At 44.1% G+C, this 14,690-nt stretch overlaps 2 protein-coding genes and 1 non-coding gene across 3 annotated transcripts in view; 2 read left to right on the top strand and 1 right to left on the bottom strand.

Annotated features, from left to right (window-relative positions):
- Positions 1-14,690, bottom strand: part of LOC145861340 (ELKS/Rab6-interacting/CAST family member 1) — a 293,504-nt gene that overhangs the window by 128,248 nt on the left and 150,566 nt on the right. The gene's annotated exons all lie outside the window — the stretch shown is intronic.
- LOC106597972 (beta-1,3-galactosyl-O-glycosyl-glycoprotein beta-1,6-N-acetylglucosaminyltransferase 3-like) lies at positions 3,925-6,385 on the top strand. Its single transcript, XM_082964201.1, has one exon. The coding sequence runs from the start codon at positions 4,277-4,279 to the stop codon at positions 5,603-5,605; it is 1,329 nt and encodes a 442-aa protein (XP_082820327.1). The 5' UTR covers positions 3,925-4,276; the 3' UTR covers positions 5,606-6,385.
- On the top strand, positions 6,585-6,679 carry trnas-uga (transfer RNA serine (anticodon UGA)). The gene is made up of 2 exons: positions 6,585-6,622; positions 6,643-6,679. It is a non-coding gene; the product is annotated as a tRNA-Ser (tRNA).

Below are 14,690 nucleotides of genomic sequence, written 5' to 3'. Positions count from 1 at the left end.
TACCCATGTTCAACATCACTGGAGGTTCATAATACCCATGTTCAACATCACTGGAGGTCCATAATACCCATGTTCAACATCACTGGAGGTTCATAATACCCATGTTCAACATCACTGGAGGTTCATAATACCCATGTTCAACATCACTGGAGGTTCATAATAACCATGTTCAACATCACTGGAGGTTCATAATACCCATGTTCAACATCACTGGAGGTTCATAATACCCATGTTCAACATCACTGGAGGTCCATAATACCCATGTTCAACATCACTGGAGGTCCATAATACCCATGTTCAACATCACTGGAGGTACATAATAACCATGTTCAACATCACTGGAGGTTCATAATACCCATGTTCAACATCACTGGAGGTTCATAATACCCATGTTCAACATCACTGGAGGTCCATAATAACCATGTTCAACATCACTGGAGGTCCATAATAACCATGTTCAACATCACTGGAGGTCCATAATACCCATGTTCAACATCACTGGAGGTTCATAATACCCATGTTCAACATCACTGGAGGTTCATAATACCCATGTTCAACATCACTGGAGGTTCATAATACCCATGTTCAACATCACTGGAGGTTCATAATACCCATGCTCAACATCACTGGAGCTCCATAATACCCATGTTCAACATCACTGGAGGTCCATAATACCCATGTTCAACATCACTGGAGGTTCATAATACCCATGTTCAACATCACTGGAGGTTCATAATACCCATGTTCAACATCACTGGAGGTCCATAATAACCATGTTCAACATCACTGGAGGTTCATAATACCCATGTTCAACATCACTGGAGGTCCATAATAACCATGTTCAACATCACTGGAGGTCCATAATAACCATGTTCAACATCACTGGAGGTCCATAATAACCATGTTCAACATCACTGGAGGTTCATAATACCCATGTTCAACATCACTGGAGGTCCATAATAACCATGTTCAACATCACTGGAGGTTCATAATACCCATGTTCAACATCACTGGAGGTCCATAATACCCATGTTCAACATCACTGGAGGTTCATAATACCCATGTTCAACATCACTGGAGGTCCATAATACCCATGTTCAACATCACTGGAGGTTCATAATAACCATGTTCAACATCACTGGAGGTCCATAATACCCATGTTCAACATCACTGGAGGTTCATAATAACCATGTTCAACATCACTGGAGGTTCATAATACCCATGTTCAACATCACTGGAGGTCCATAATACCCATGTTCAACATCACTGGAGGTCCATAATAACCATGTTCAACATCACTGGAGGTCCATAATACCGATGTTCAACATCACTGGAGGTTCATAATACCCATGTTCAACATCACTGGAGGTCCATAATACCCATGTTCAACATCACTGGAGGTCCATAATACCCATGTTCAACATCAATCATGAACACATTTTTAGAAATGTGATCTCTGCCTTTGAGACATGGCTGTGTTTGCTGTACGAGTTGGAAAATGAGTCTAGGATGTTTGTCACGGATATTAACCTGCAGCCAGGATGTGATAAAACATTATGTTTAATCTAGAAAAAAGAAACGCACACCTATAAAGGCGAGGTGCTGGCTAGCGGAGTAGAACACTAGAAAATAAGGGAAAGCCGCACACTCTAAGAGCTCAGATACAAAAATGTAATAACCAACGTTTCGACAGCGAAGCTGTCTTCATCAGGGTATCATCACAAACACTGCGAGATGAGTCATTTATATAGTGTCAAGAGACACACAGGTGTTTGTAATCATGGCCACGTATGGCCTAATATCATTGGTTAACTCAAATATTTTAAAAAAAATGGCATACAAAGAACATACAAAAAGACAAACAAATGGATAGCATACGATCATAGCATTTGTAGTCTAAAATGTTTCTAACAAACAATTACAATGGCAAAATCACAATAATCACAAGAATGGCTTCAGATCAAAGTCTATGTTGAGACCGAAGGGAGCAAGGGTCTTTAAATTAAAGATCCAGGCAGCCTCTCGTTTTAACAATCAATTATCAAGGTCACCCCCTCTCCTCGGGAGGGTGACATGTTCGATGCCAATATAACGCAGAGACGAAATCGAATGGTTTGCTTCCAAAAAGTGGGCCGCAACTGGGTAAGTCAAGTTTTTGCACCTAATGGTGCTACGATGCTCTGAGATACGTACTTTTAATTCACGCTTTGTTTTACCCACATCATTTTTACCACAAGGACAAGTTATGAGATAAATAACTGCCTTAGTGGAACACGTAATAACACCTTTAATTGGGATAGATTTCCCTGTTTGGGGGTGTTTGAAGGATCTACATTTATAAGTGCCATTGCATTGAGCACAGCCATTACACTTGTAATTTCCATCCAGTAGGGGCGCAGATAGACGTTGTTCAGGAATATCTTGGGGTGGTAAATCAGAGTGTACCAATTGGTCTCTGAGATTTCTGCCCCGCGAGAATACGACCAGGGGAAGATCAGAAAACACATTACCGAGACTATCATCATATTTCAAAATGTGGCAATGTTTGTGAACGATTCCTTTAATTTGTTCAGAGCACTTTTTTTGGAAGCAAACCATTCTATTTCTTCTCTGCGTTATATTGGCATCGAACATGTCACCCTCCCGAGGAGAGGGGGTGACCTTGATAATTGATTGTTAAAACGAGAGGCTGCCTGGATCTTTAATTTAAAGACCCTTGCTCCCTTCGGTCTCAACATAGACTTTGATCTGAAGCCATTCTTGTGATTATTGTGATTTTGCCATTGTAATTGTTTGTTAGATACATTTTAGACTACAAATGCTATGATCGTATGCTATCCATTTGTTTGTCTTTTTGTATGTTCTTTGTATGCCATTTTTTTTAAATATTTGAGTTAACCAATGATATTAGGCCATACTTGGCCATGATTACAAACACCTGTGTGTCTCTTGACACTATATAAATGACTCATCTCACAGTGTTTGTGATGATACCCTGATCAAAACATTATGTTTAACCATCAACAGCTGTCATCTAATCCCGGTACACCTGTACAAACCGTGTTCCTCTGCATCACACCAGACAAAATATGTGTGTATAAAGGTGACATTGTGAAATGTTGAAGGATTCATGGAACGGAAGTAAAATGATTTTAATATTCAAATAATGTACGTGTGTGATGTCAATGGTAAAAGGAGATGTGGGATGTTATTGTGGTCTGGTAATATGAGGATAAGATGTGGGATGTTATTGTGGTCTGGTAATATGAGGATAAGATGTGGGATGTTATTGTGGTCTGGTAATATGAGGATAAGATGTGGGATGTTATTGTGGTCTGGTAATATGAGGATAAGATGTGGGATGTTATTGTGGTCTGGTAATATGAGGATAAGATGTGGGATGTTATTGTGGTCTGGTAATATGAGGATAAGATGTGGGATGTTATTGTGGTCTGGTAATATGAGGATAAGATGTTAGCCAATAGGACTGTGACAACGCCAGTAGTGTGACATTTTTCCCATGGTCCTTTATACCTGCTGTATATAAAATATTGTGTGCAAAATGTATGGGCTAGATATTTCAACTGTGTACGGCAAGGTGAATGTCTGACTGAACATGTTTATGAGGCTGCTTTGACCCACAGCTCAAAGCTAGAGGACAGACCGCTGTTTAACGTGAGAGGCTCAGCCATGTTAGGACTGTACGCCTGGCATGTGTCACAACGCTGACCAGGAAACAAGCCACATACAGGGGAACCATACCTCCTAGACTGCTACAGAGCTTTTCCTCCCTGGTCTGCCACGCCCATAGAGTGTTTACAGAAAGGCCACGTCCTCTAGAGCGTTAACAGAAAGGCCACGCCCATAGAGTTAATGATTCCACCTCTTCCTTTTAAACGGAGGTGTGTGAGAGGAGTGTGAGAGGAGTGTGAGAGGTGTGTGTATTTGAGCTGTGAGGTGCTGGTGAGACTCATCCTCTGTTGTTCAGCAGTGTGCAACTCCTCCTCCTCAGCTGTGGTGTTGATACTGATACCACAAAGACAATACCACATACAGGGTTCTCCCAAGGATCTTTTTTAACAAGGAGGTGCTACTGAGTACAGCGGGATGGACATTTCCTGCAATCTAAAGAAAATAAATACTCCATTAAGGTGTGGTGCTAGGCCTTAAATGATTACAAATCAAATTTTTAAAAATGACAGTGTAGCTACCAGGTGGCGTAGTGGAACTCTTCCATTCTTTGAGGAGAACCCTGACAGAAAGATATCGACTAGTCATGGCGTCTGTTCGGTTGTCCAGGTCTCAGAGATTCTTCACGAACTTATCTCTGATCCTCCTGGGTGGATCCATCTCTCTGCTCCTGTGGGCCGCTCTCAGACACCCGCCGGGCTCTGCCAGGAGTCGTCTCCCCGCTCTGGACCTCTTGCCCCTGGACTACGCTGCCGACCTGCCGGCCTGCACAGCCATCATCCAGGGAGACCTGGAGGGTCTGGAGAGGAAGCAGCTCAGCCTCCTGCTGAAGACTATGAAGAAACAGCAGCTGCTGTCAGAGGCGTTCTACCACAACGTGACTCAGGACTGTCAGAGGTACGTTACAGAAAGAGAGTTCATCACCGTTCCTCTCAGTCAGGAGGAGGAGGAGTTCCCCATCGCCTACTCCATGGTCATCCACCACAAGATTGAGATGTTTGAGCGGCTCCTACGTGCCGTGTACACTCCTCAGAACGTGTACTGCGTCCACATCGATCAGAAGTCATCCGAGGACTTCAGGACGGCAGTGAGGGCTATCGTGTCCTGTCTGCCTAATGTGTTTGTGGCCAGTAAGTTAGAGAGTGTGGTATACGCCTCCTGGTCCAGAGTGCAGGCTGATCTGAACTGTATGGAGGATCTCCTGAAGTCACCTGTCCAGTGGAGGTACCTGATCAACACCTGTGGAACAGACTTCCCCATTAAGACCAACGCTGAGATGGTTCAGGCCCTCAAGCTGCAGAACGGGAGGAACAGCATGGAGTCAGAGACCACCGACGACTATAAAAACAGCAGATGGCAGTTTCACCACAAAATCACCAGCAACATGGTGGTCAAGACGAACGTTAGGAAGAGCCCTCCTCCAATCAGCACCCCCATGTTCTCTGGCAACGCCTACTTCCTGGTGTCCAGGGCCTTCGTCCGTCACGTGATGAAGTCTCAGGAGGTCCGGTTGCTGTTGGAGTGGGAGAAGGACACCTACAGTCCTGATGAACATCTGTGGGCCACTCTGCAGCGCATGCCCTCTGTGCCAGGATCTAACCCTCCCCACATCAAGTACCATGAATCAGACATGAACGCCATCGCTCGCATCGTGAAGTGGCGTTCCCTGGAAGGAGATGTGAGGAACGGAGCCCCATACCCACCCTGCTCGGGTGACTACAGGAGGTCCATTTGTGTCTACGGTGCTGGAGATCTCCGGTGGCTCCTAAAACATCACCACCTCATCGCTAACAAGTTTGACCCTGAGGTGGATGATGTGGCTATCAGGTGTCTGGAGTCGTACCTGCGCTTCAAAGCTGCATACCGTGTTTCACGAAGGACAGTGGAATCTGACAGGATCTTACAAAAACTATGAAATGTTAAGTTGTAAATACGTTAATGTGCATTTATTTAAAATATGTTTTGAAATGTTGTATATTTCTGATGGTGCTGTAAAGAGGGTTGTAAATACAGTAATGTAGGTTTTATTTCAAATATACACTGAGTGTTTAAAACATTAGGAACACCTCCCTAATATTGAGTTGCACCACCCCTTTTGTCCTCAGAACAGCCTCAATGTATTGGGGCATGGACTCTGCAAGGTGTGGAAAGCCTTCCACAGGGATTCTGGCCCATGTTGACTCCAATGCTTCCCACAGTTGTGTCAGGTTGGCTGGATGTCCTTTGGGTGGTGGACCATTCTTGATACACACAGGAAACTGTTGAGCGTGAAAAACCCAGCAGCGTTGCCGTTATTGGCACACTCAAACCGGTGTGCCTGGTACCTACTACAATAACCCGTTCAAAGGCACTTAAATCTTTTGTCTTGCCCATTCACCCTCTGAATGGCACACATACACAATCCATGTCTCAATTGTCACAAGGCTTAATCCTGCTTTAACCTGTCTCCTCCCCTTCATCTACACTGATTGAAGTGGATTTAACAGGTAACATCAATAAGGGATCATAGCTTCCACCTGTATTTTCCTGGTCAGTCTGTTATGGAAACAGCATGTTTTGTCCACTCAGTATATTTGATATATTTCTGATTTTAATGTATAGTTCTGATTGTAATGTATAGTTCTGATTGTACTGTATAGTTCTGATTGTAATGTATAGTTCTGATTGTACTGTATAGTTCTGATTGTAATGTATAGTTCTGATTGTACTGTATAGTTCTGATTGTAATGTATAGTTCTGATTGTACTGTATAGTTCTGATTGTAATGTATAGTTCTGATTGAACTGTATAGTTCTGATTGTAATGTATAGTTCTGATTGTACTGTATAGTTCTGATTGTAATGTATAGTTCTGATTGTACTGTATAGTTCTGATTGTACTGTGTAGTTCTGATTGGCTCAGTTGGCTCAGTTGGTAGAGCATGGTGTTTGAAACGCCAGCATGGTGTTTGCAACGCCAGGGTTGTGGGTTCGATTCCCACAGGGGGCCAGTACAAAAAAAAAATATATATATATTTTTTTTTAAATGCATGAAATGAAAATGAAATGTATGTATTCACTACTGTAAGTCACTCTGGATAAGAGCGTCTGCGAAATGACTAAAATGTAATGTAAATGTATAGTTCTGATTGTACTGTGTAGTTCTGATTGTACTGTATAGTTCTGATTGTACTGTGTAGTTCTGATTGTACTGTATAGTTCTGATTGTACTGTGTAGTTCTGATTGTACTGTATAGTTCTGATTGTACTGTGTAGTTCTGATTGTACTATATAGTTCTGATTGTACTGTATATTCCAGACACATGTATTTCTTCCTGTGCACTGTATTTATTACAGCAGCAGTACCATCTAGTGGAATGACTAGTCTAACTGGACACAGCATTTTGTTATACCTTATTATAAACTGGGTAGTTTGAGCCCTGAATGCTGATTGGCTGACAGCCGTGGTATATCAGAAGGTATACCACAGGTATGACAAAACATGTGTTTTACTGTTCTAATTACATTGGTAACCAGTTTATAATAGCAATAAGGCACCAATAAGGCACCTTTGTGATATATGGCCAATATACCACGGCTAAGGGCTGTGTAAAAGCACTCCGCATTGCGTCGTGCTCCGTGGTATATTGGCCATATACCACAACCCCTCGGGCCTTATTGCTTAAATAACTAATACTACAGAAGCAGTGTATCTTTCCTCAGTGTTTTAATCAGAGCATGTTTAGTGTTTCTGTATCAGTATGGACTTTAAAACAGGAACAGATATAGCCCTTGGTTCTCCCCAGACCTGACTGCACTTAACAAAGACAAAAATATCCTGTGGCGTTCTGCATTAGCATCGAACTGCCCCCGCGATATGCAACTTTTCAGAGAAGTTAGAAACCAATACACACAGGCAGTTAGAAACGCCAAGGCTAGCTTTTTCAAACAGAAATTTGCTTCCTGCAACTCAAACTCTAAAAAGTTCTGGGACATTGTAAAGTCCATGGAGAATAAGAACACCTCCTCCCAACTGCCCACTGCACTGAGGATAGGAAACTCTGTCACCACCGATAAGCCCACTATAATTGAGAATTTCAATAAGCATTTTTCTACGGCTGGCCATGCTTTCCACCTAACTACCCCTACTGCATTCAACAGCACTGCACCCCCCACAGCTACTCGCCCAAGCCTCCCCCATTTCTCCTTCTCCCAAATCCATTCAGCTGATGTTCTGAAAGAGCTGCAAAATCTGGACCCCTACAAATCAGCTGGGCTAGACAATCTGGACCCTTTCTTTCTAAAATTATCTGCCGAAATTATTGCAACCCCTATTACTAGCCTGTTCAACCTCTCTTTCGTGTCGTCTGAGATTCCCATAGATTGGAAAGCAGCTGCTGTCATCCCCCTCTTCAAAGGAGGTGACACTCTTGACCCAAATTGCTACAGACCTATATCCATCCTACCCTGCCTTTCTAAGGTCTTCGAAAGCCAAGTCAACAAACAGATTACCGACCATTTCGAATCCCACCGCACCCCTGGCAGTCTCTATGGGGGTACCACAGGGTTCAATTCTTGGGCCAACTCTTTTCTCTGTATACATCAATGATGTCGCTCTTGCTGCTGGTGAATCTCTGATCCACCTCTACGCAGACGACACCATTCTGTATACTTCTGGTCCTTCTTTGGACACTGTGTTAACAACCCTCCAGACGAGCTTCAATGCCATACAACTCTCCTTCCGTGGTCTCCAACTGCTCCTAAATACAAGTAAAACTAAATGCATGCTCTTCAACCGATCGCTGCCTGCACCTGCCCGCCTGTCCAGCATCACTTCTCTGGACGGTTCTGACTTTGTGGATAACTACAAATACCTAGGTGTCTGGTTAGACTGTAAACTCTCCTTCCAGACTCACATCAATCATCTCCAATCCAAAGTTAAATCTAGAATTGGCTTCCTATTTCGCAACAAAGCATCCTTCACTCATGCTGCCAAACATACCCTCGTAAAACTGACCATCCTACCAATCCTCGACTTCGGTGATGTCATTTACAAAATAGCCTCCAATACCCTACTCAACAAGCTGGATGCAGTCTATCACAGTGCCATCCGTTTTGTCACCAATGCCCCATATACTACCCACCACTGCGACCTGTATGCTCTCGTTGGCTGGCCTTCGCTTCATAATCGTCGCCAAACACATTGGCTCCAGGTAATCTACAAGACCCTGCTAGGTAAAGTCCCGCCTTATCTCCGCTCACTGGTCACCATAGCAGCACCCACCTGTAGCACGCGCTCCAGCAGGTATATCTCTCTGGTCACCCCTAAAGCCAACTCCTTTGGTTGCCTTTCCTTCCAGTTCTCTGCTGCCAATGACTGGAACGAATTACAAAAATCTCTGAAACTGGAAACACTTATCTCCCTCACTAGCTTTAAGCACCAGCTGTCAGAGCAGCTCCCAGATCACTGCACCTGTACATAGCCCATCTATAATTTAGCCCAAACTACTACCTCTTCCCCTACTGTATTTATTTATTTTATTTATTATTTTGCTCCTTTGCACCATATTATTTATATTTTAAATTTGAACTTTCTTCAAACTACAAATCTACCATTCCAGTGTTTTACTTGCTATACTTTATTTACTTTGCCACCATGGCCTTTTTTTGCCTTTACCTCCCTTATCTCACATCATTTGCTCACATTGTATATAGTCTTATTTTTGTCTACTGTATCATTGATTGTATGTTGTTTTACTCCATGTGTAACTCTGTGTTTTTGTATGTTGTCGAACTGCTTTGCTTTATCTTGGCCAGGTCGCAATTGTAAATGAGAACTTGTTCTCAACTAGCCTACCTGGTTAAATAAAGGACTTGTTCACAACTTGCCTACCTGGTTAAATAAAGGACTTGTTCTCAACTAGCCTACCTGGTTATATAAAGGTGAAATAAATAAATAAAAACAATTCCTTTGGGCTCATTTTGACCCCAGACAAAAACACCTAATTCCTCCCATAGTAATTTAATAAAACTGACCTTTATTCGAATTGAAGTTTCTCTGGAGACATAATTACAAGTATGTTTCATTAGGTATTGGGAACGTTGTGTGGACATGCTGAGAGATATGGTCCCAAAACACAGTTGTGTTGCTTGTTAAAATGTTTCTATTAGGTTGCAAAAAACATTTGCAAGAACATTCCCAGAACGTGTTTTTGTGCTTTAAAAGTTCCTAAAACATTGTGGGAACATTGTGGGAACATTGTGGGTATATGAGAAGAGATTCCCAAAACACCTAAGCTGTCCAGTTGTGCTGACGGTCAGATAATGTTTGTATCACGATGCACAAAACATTCCTTTGATGTTGCAAGAATGTTGACAGAACAGCGTTTCTGAGTTCTTTAAAGGTTCCCAGAACATTTAATTAGGTTGTGGGAACAGTGTAGGTACATTACAAGAGATAGGTTCATACAAAATTAGGTTGCACAGGACATTCCCTTAATGTTGTAAGAAGGTCATAGCATATATGTTTTAGGTTTAACATAATATTCCATTTACAGTATGTTCACGAAATGTACATTTTACGTTGTCTTGGAGGTCCTCAGAACATTTCAAGAACGTTTAGAATATATATATATATATATAAGCTTTACCTAATATCACCACATCATTGTCAGCATGCAGATGAAAGCAGATTGGAATACATCCCCATGAAGTTTCCAGATTTAATGAGAATTCACATCTGAGGACTGTCTTGTAGATGACATTGCATTCTCATTTCATTCATAGGACATTTGAACAGCATTTAATCATACACAACCAGATTTATTTATACTCTTCATATGTTGACAATCTGTACACTATTTCATTCATAGAACATTTGAACAGCAGTTAAATGTAACCATCCAATCACAACCATATTTAATACACGTCATATGTTGACGTTGGGTTTTAAGCTGCAATGTTTGGTTCCCAAACCAGGTTTGTTTTCGTCTGTTCCAAGAGGGAAGCTATCTTACATCTTATTACTTCCCTATATAGCCATGGCAGTATGGTCCATCAGGAACTCCATGTGTCCTTTTTAACCTTCTTAGACATACAGTAACTAACCCATGGAAATAAAAAATAAACCAGGGGGGACCATATCAAGCGTCTCAAATTATATCGGGTGCCATTTTTTAAAGGTGAACTTTCACAGAACCAATTTTGGTTTGCTGGGAAACCATTCCTGGTACATTGTGTTATTACATAACCTGGAAACCAAATGAGAACTTTTGAACAATATTCTGTAATAGTTGTTACAGATGTTGTGTACAACATTTTAGTAAATGTTAGGAGAATATTCCAAGGATATTTCATTTAGACATTTATTTTGACAAATACAAATATTTGGTTATCAAAAGCATTCTCTCAATGTTTTTGGGATGTTATCATCCTACTGTTAGATAAAATCCTAACTAGAACTTAATGGAATCTTAGCTAATGTTCTGGGAATGTTCCTGGTTTGCTGGGAAAACTCTTTTTTTGCATGCTTCGAGAAAAACCACAGCGACCCACAGACGCAGGCTCAAGAGGATTGTGGGTTCTCGAGTAAATCTTTCAAGTGTGTAAACTCACGCAAGGCTGCCGGCCCAGATGGCATCCCGAGCCACGTCCTAAGAGCATGCGCAGATAATCTGTCAGGAGTGTTCACAGACATATTCAATCTCTCCCTATCCCAGTCTGCTGACCCACATGCTTCAAGATGGCCACCATTGTTCCTGTACCTAAACAAGCTGACTGAACCAAATGACTATCACCCTGTAGCTTCACCTCTGTCATCATGAAGGGCTTTAAGAGTCAAGGACCATATCAGCTCCACCTTACCCGACAACTTGAATAGAGTCCAAAAATATATCCACCCCGCCCATCCCACCGGGACAAGAGGAATACCTATGTGAATACCTATGTGGGAATACTGTTCATGGACTACAACTCAGCCTTCAACACCATAGTATACTCTCCAAGCTCGTCACCAAGCTCAGGGCCCTGGTTCTGAACTCCTCCATGTGCAACTGGATCCTGGATTTCCTGACGGGACCGACCCTAGGTGGTAGGCAACAACACCTCTGCCACGCGTGGGTGTGTGCTCATCCCCCTCCTGTACTCCCTGTTCACCCACGACTGGGTAACTAAATCAGTCAAGAATTTTCTATGCCAGGTATTTGATGTAAGATTGAAACTGAGCGATTGGAACTGAACGATAAAGGTTTGCTGTCGACACAACAGTGGTAGGCCTGATCACCAACGACGACGAGACAGCCTACAGGGAGGAGGTTAGAGTCCTGGTGGAGTGGTGAAGGAGCTGATATTTTTCTCTCTTTCTCTCTCTCTCTCTCTCTCTCTCTCTCTCTCTCTCTCTCTCTCTCTCTCTCTCTCTCTCTCTCTCTCTCTCTCTCTCTCTCTCTCTCTCTCTCTCTCTCTCTCTCTCTCTCTCTCTCTCTCTCTCTCTCTCTCTCTCTCTCTCTCTCTCTCTCTCGACAACGAAGGGACAGTCTGTCATGATTCCACAGAGGACCTGGTTACTAAGCAACATCAGCCATCTGTGAGTGGTGCTGAATGAATGACGTTGTCTCTCTCATACACACACAGACAAGAGCAAACACACACAACACACAGGACAGATGAGGAGCAGAAGAAAGGATGGTGTGATCACATACTGAGGGGTGAGTGAAAGTCAAGACTCAAGGGAAACAAAAAAGAAGGACCTGACTACAACACTCCCTGACCCAGAGAAGAACAGGACCTGACTACAACACTCCCTGACCCAGAGAAGAACAGGACCTGACTACAACACTCCCTGACCCAGAGAAGAACAGGACCTGACTACAACACTCCCTGACCCAGAGAAGAACAGGACCTGACTACAACACTCCCTGACCCAGAGAAGAACAGGACCTGACTACAACACTCCCTGACCCAGAGAAGAACAGGACCTGACTACAACACTCCCTGACCCAGAGAAGAACAGGACCTGACTACAACACTCCCTGACCCAGAGAAGAACAGGACCTGACTACAACACTCCCTGACCCAGAGAAGAACAGGACCTGACTACAACACTCCCTGACCCAGAGAAGAACAGGACCTGACTACAACACTCCCTGACCCAGAGAAGAACAGGACCTGACTACAACACTCCCTGACCCAGAGAAGAACAGGACCTGACTACAACACTCCCTGACCCAGAGAAGAACAGGACCTGACTACAACACTCCCTGACCCAGAGAAGAACAGGACCTGACTACAACACTCCCTGACCCAGAGAAGAACAGGACCTGACTACAACACTCCCTGACCCAGAGAAGAACAGGACCTGACTACAACACTCCCTGACCCAGAGAAGAACAGGACCTGACTACAACACTCCCTGACCCAGAGAAGAACAGGACCTGACTACAACACTCCCTGACCCAGAGAAGAACAGGACCTGACTACAACACTCCCTGACCCAGAGAAGAACAGGACCTGACTACAACACTCCCTGACCCAGAGAAGAACAGGACCTGACTACAACACTCCCTGACCCAGAGAAGAACAGGACCTGACTACAACACTCCCTGACCCAGAGAAGAACAGGACCTGACTACAACACTCCCTGACCCAGAGAAGAACAGGACCTGACTACAACACTCCCTGACCCAGAGAAGAACAGGACCTGACTACAACACTCCCTGACCCAGAGAAGAACAGGACCTGACTACAACACTCCCTGACCCAGAGAAGAACAGGACCTGACTACAACACTCCCTGACCCAGAGAAGAACAGGACCTGACTACAACACTCCCTGACCCAGAGAAGAACAGGACCTGACTACAACACTCCCTGACCCAGAGAAGAACAGGACCTGACTACAACACTCCCTGACCCAGAGAAGAACAGGACCTGACTACAACACTCCCTGACCCAGAGAAGAACAGGACCTGACTACAACACTCCCTGACCCAGAGAAGAACAGGACCTGACTACAACACTCCCTGACCCAGAGAAGAACAGGACCTGACTACAACACTCCCTGACCCAGAGAAGAACAGGACCTGACTACAACACTCCCTGACCCAGAGAAGAACAGGACCTGACTACAACACTCCCTGACCCAGAGAAGAACAGGACCTGACTACAACACTCCCTGACCCAGAGAAGAACAGGACCTGACTACAACACTCCCTGACCCAGAGAAGAACAGGACCTGACTACAACACTCCCTGACCCAGAGAAGAACAGGACCTGACTACAACACTCCCTGACCCAGAGAAGAACAGGACCTGACTACAACACTCCCTGACCCAGAGAAGAACAGGACCTGACTACAACACTCCCTGACCCAGAGAAGAACAGGACCTGACTACAACACTCCCTGACCCAGAGAAGAACAGGACCTGACTACAACACTCCCTGACCCAGAGAAGAACAGGACCTGACTACAACACTCCCTGACCCAGAGAAGAACAGGACCTGACTACAACACTCCCTGACCCAGAGAAGAACAGGACCAGACTACAACACTCCCTGACCCAGAGAAGAACAGGACCTGACTACAACACTCCCTGACCAAGAGAAGAACAGGACCTGACTACAACACTCCCTGACCCAGAGAAGAACAGGACCTGACTACAACACTCCCTGACCCAGAGAAGAACAGGACCTGACTACAACACTCCCTGACCCAGAGAAGAACAGGACCTGACTACAACACTCCCTGACCCAGAGAAGAACAGGACCTGACTACAACACTCCCTGACCCAGAGAAGAACAGGACCTGACTACAACACTCCCTGACCCAGAGAAGAACAGGACCTGACTACAACACTCCCTGACCCAGAGAAGAACAGGACCTGACTACAACACTCCCTGACCCAGAGAAGAACAGGACCTGACTACAACACTCCCTGACCCAGAGAAGAACAGGACCTGACTACAACACTCCCTGACCCAGAGAAGAACAGGACCTGACTACAACACTCCCTGACCCAGAGAAGAACAGG

This window comes from Salmo salar, chromosome 17, assembly GCF_965601325.2.
Source record: "Salmo salar chromosome 17, fSalSal1, whole genome shotgun sequence".
Lineage (NCBI taxonomy): Eukaryota > Metazoa > Chordata > Actinopteri > Salmoniformes > Salmonidae > Salmo > Salmo salar.
The sequence above is the reverse complement of the archived record's forward strand: the minus strand, read 5'-3'. Positions and strand labels throughout refer to the sequence as shown.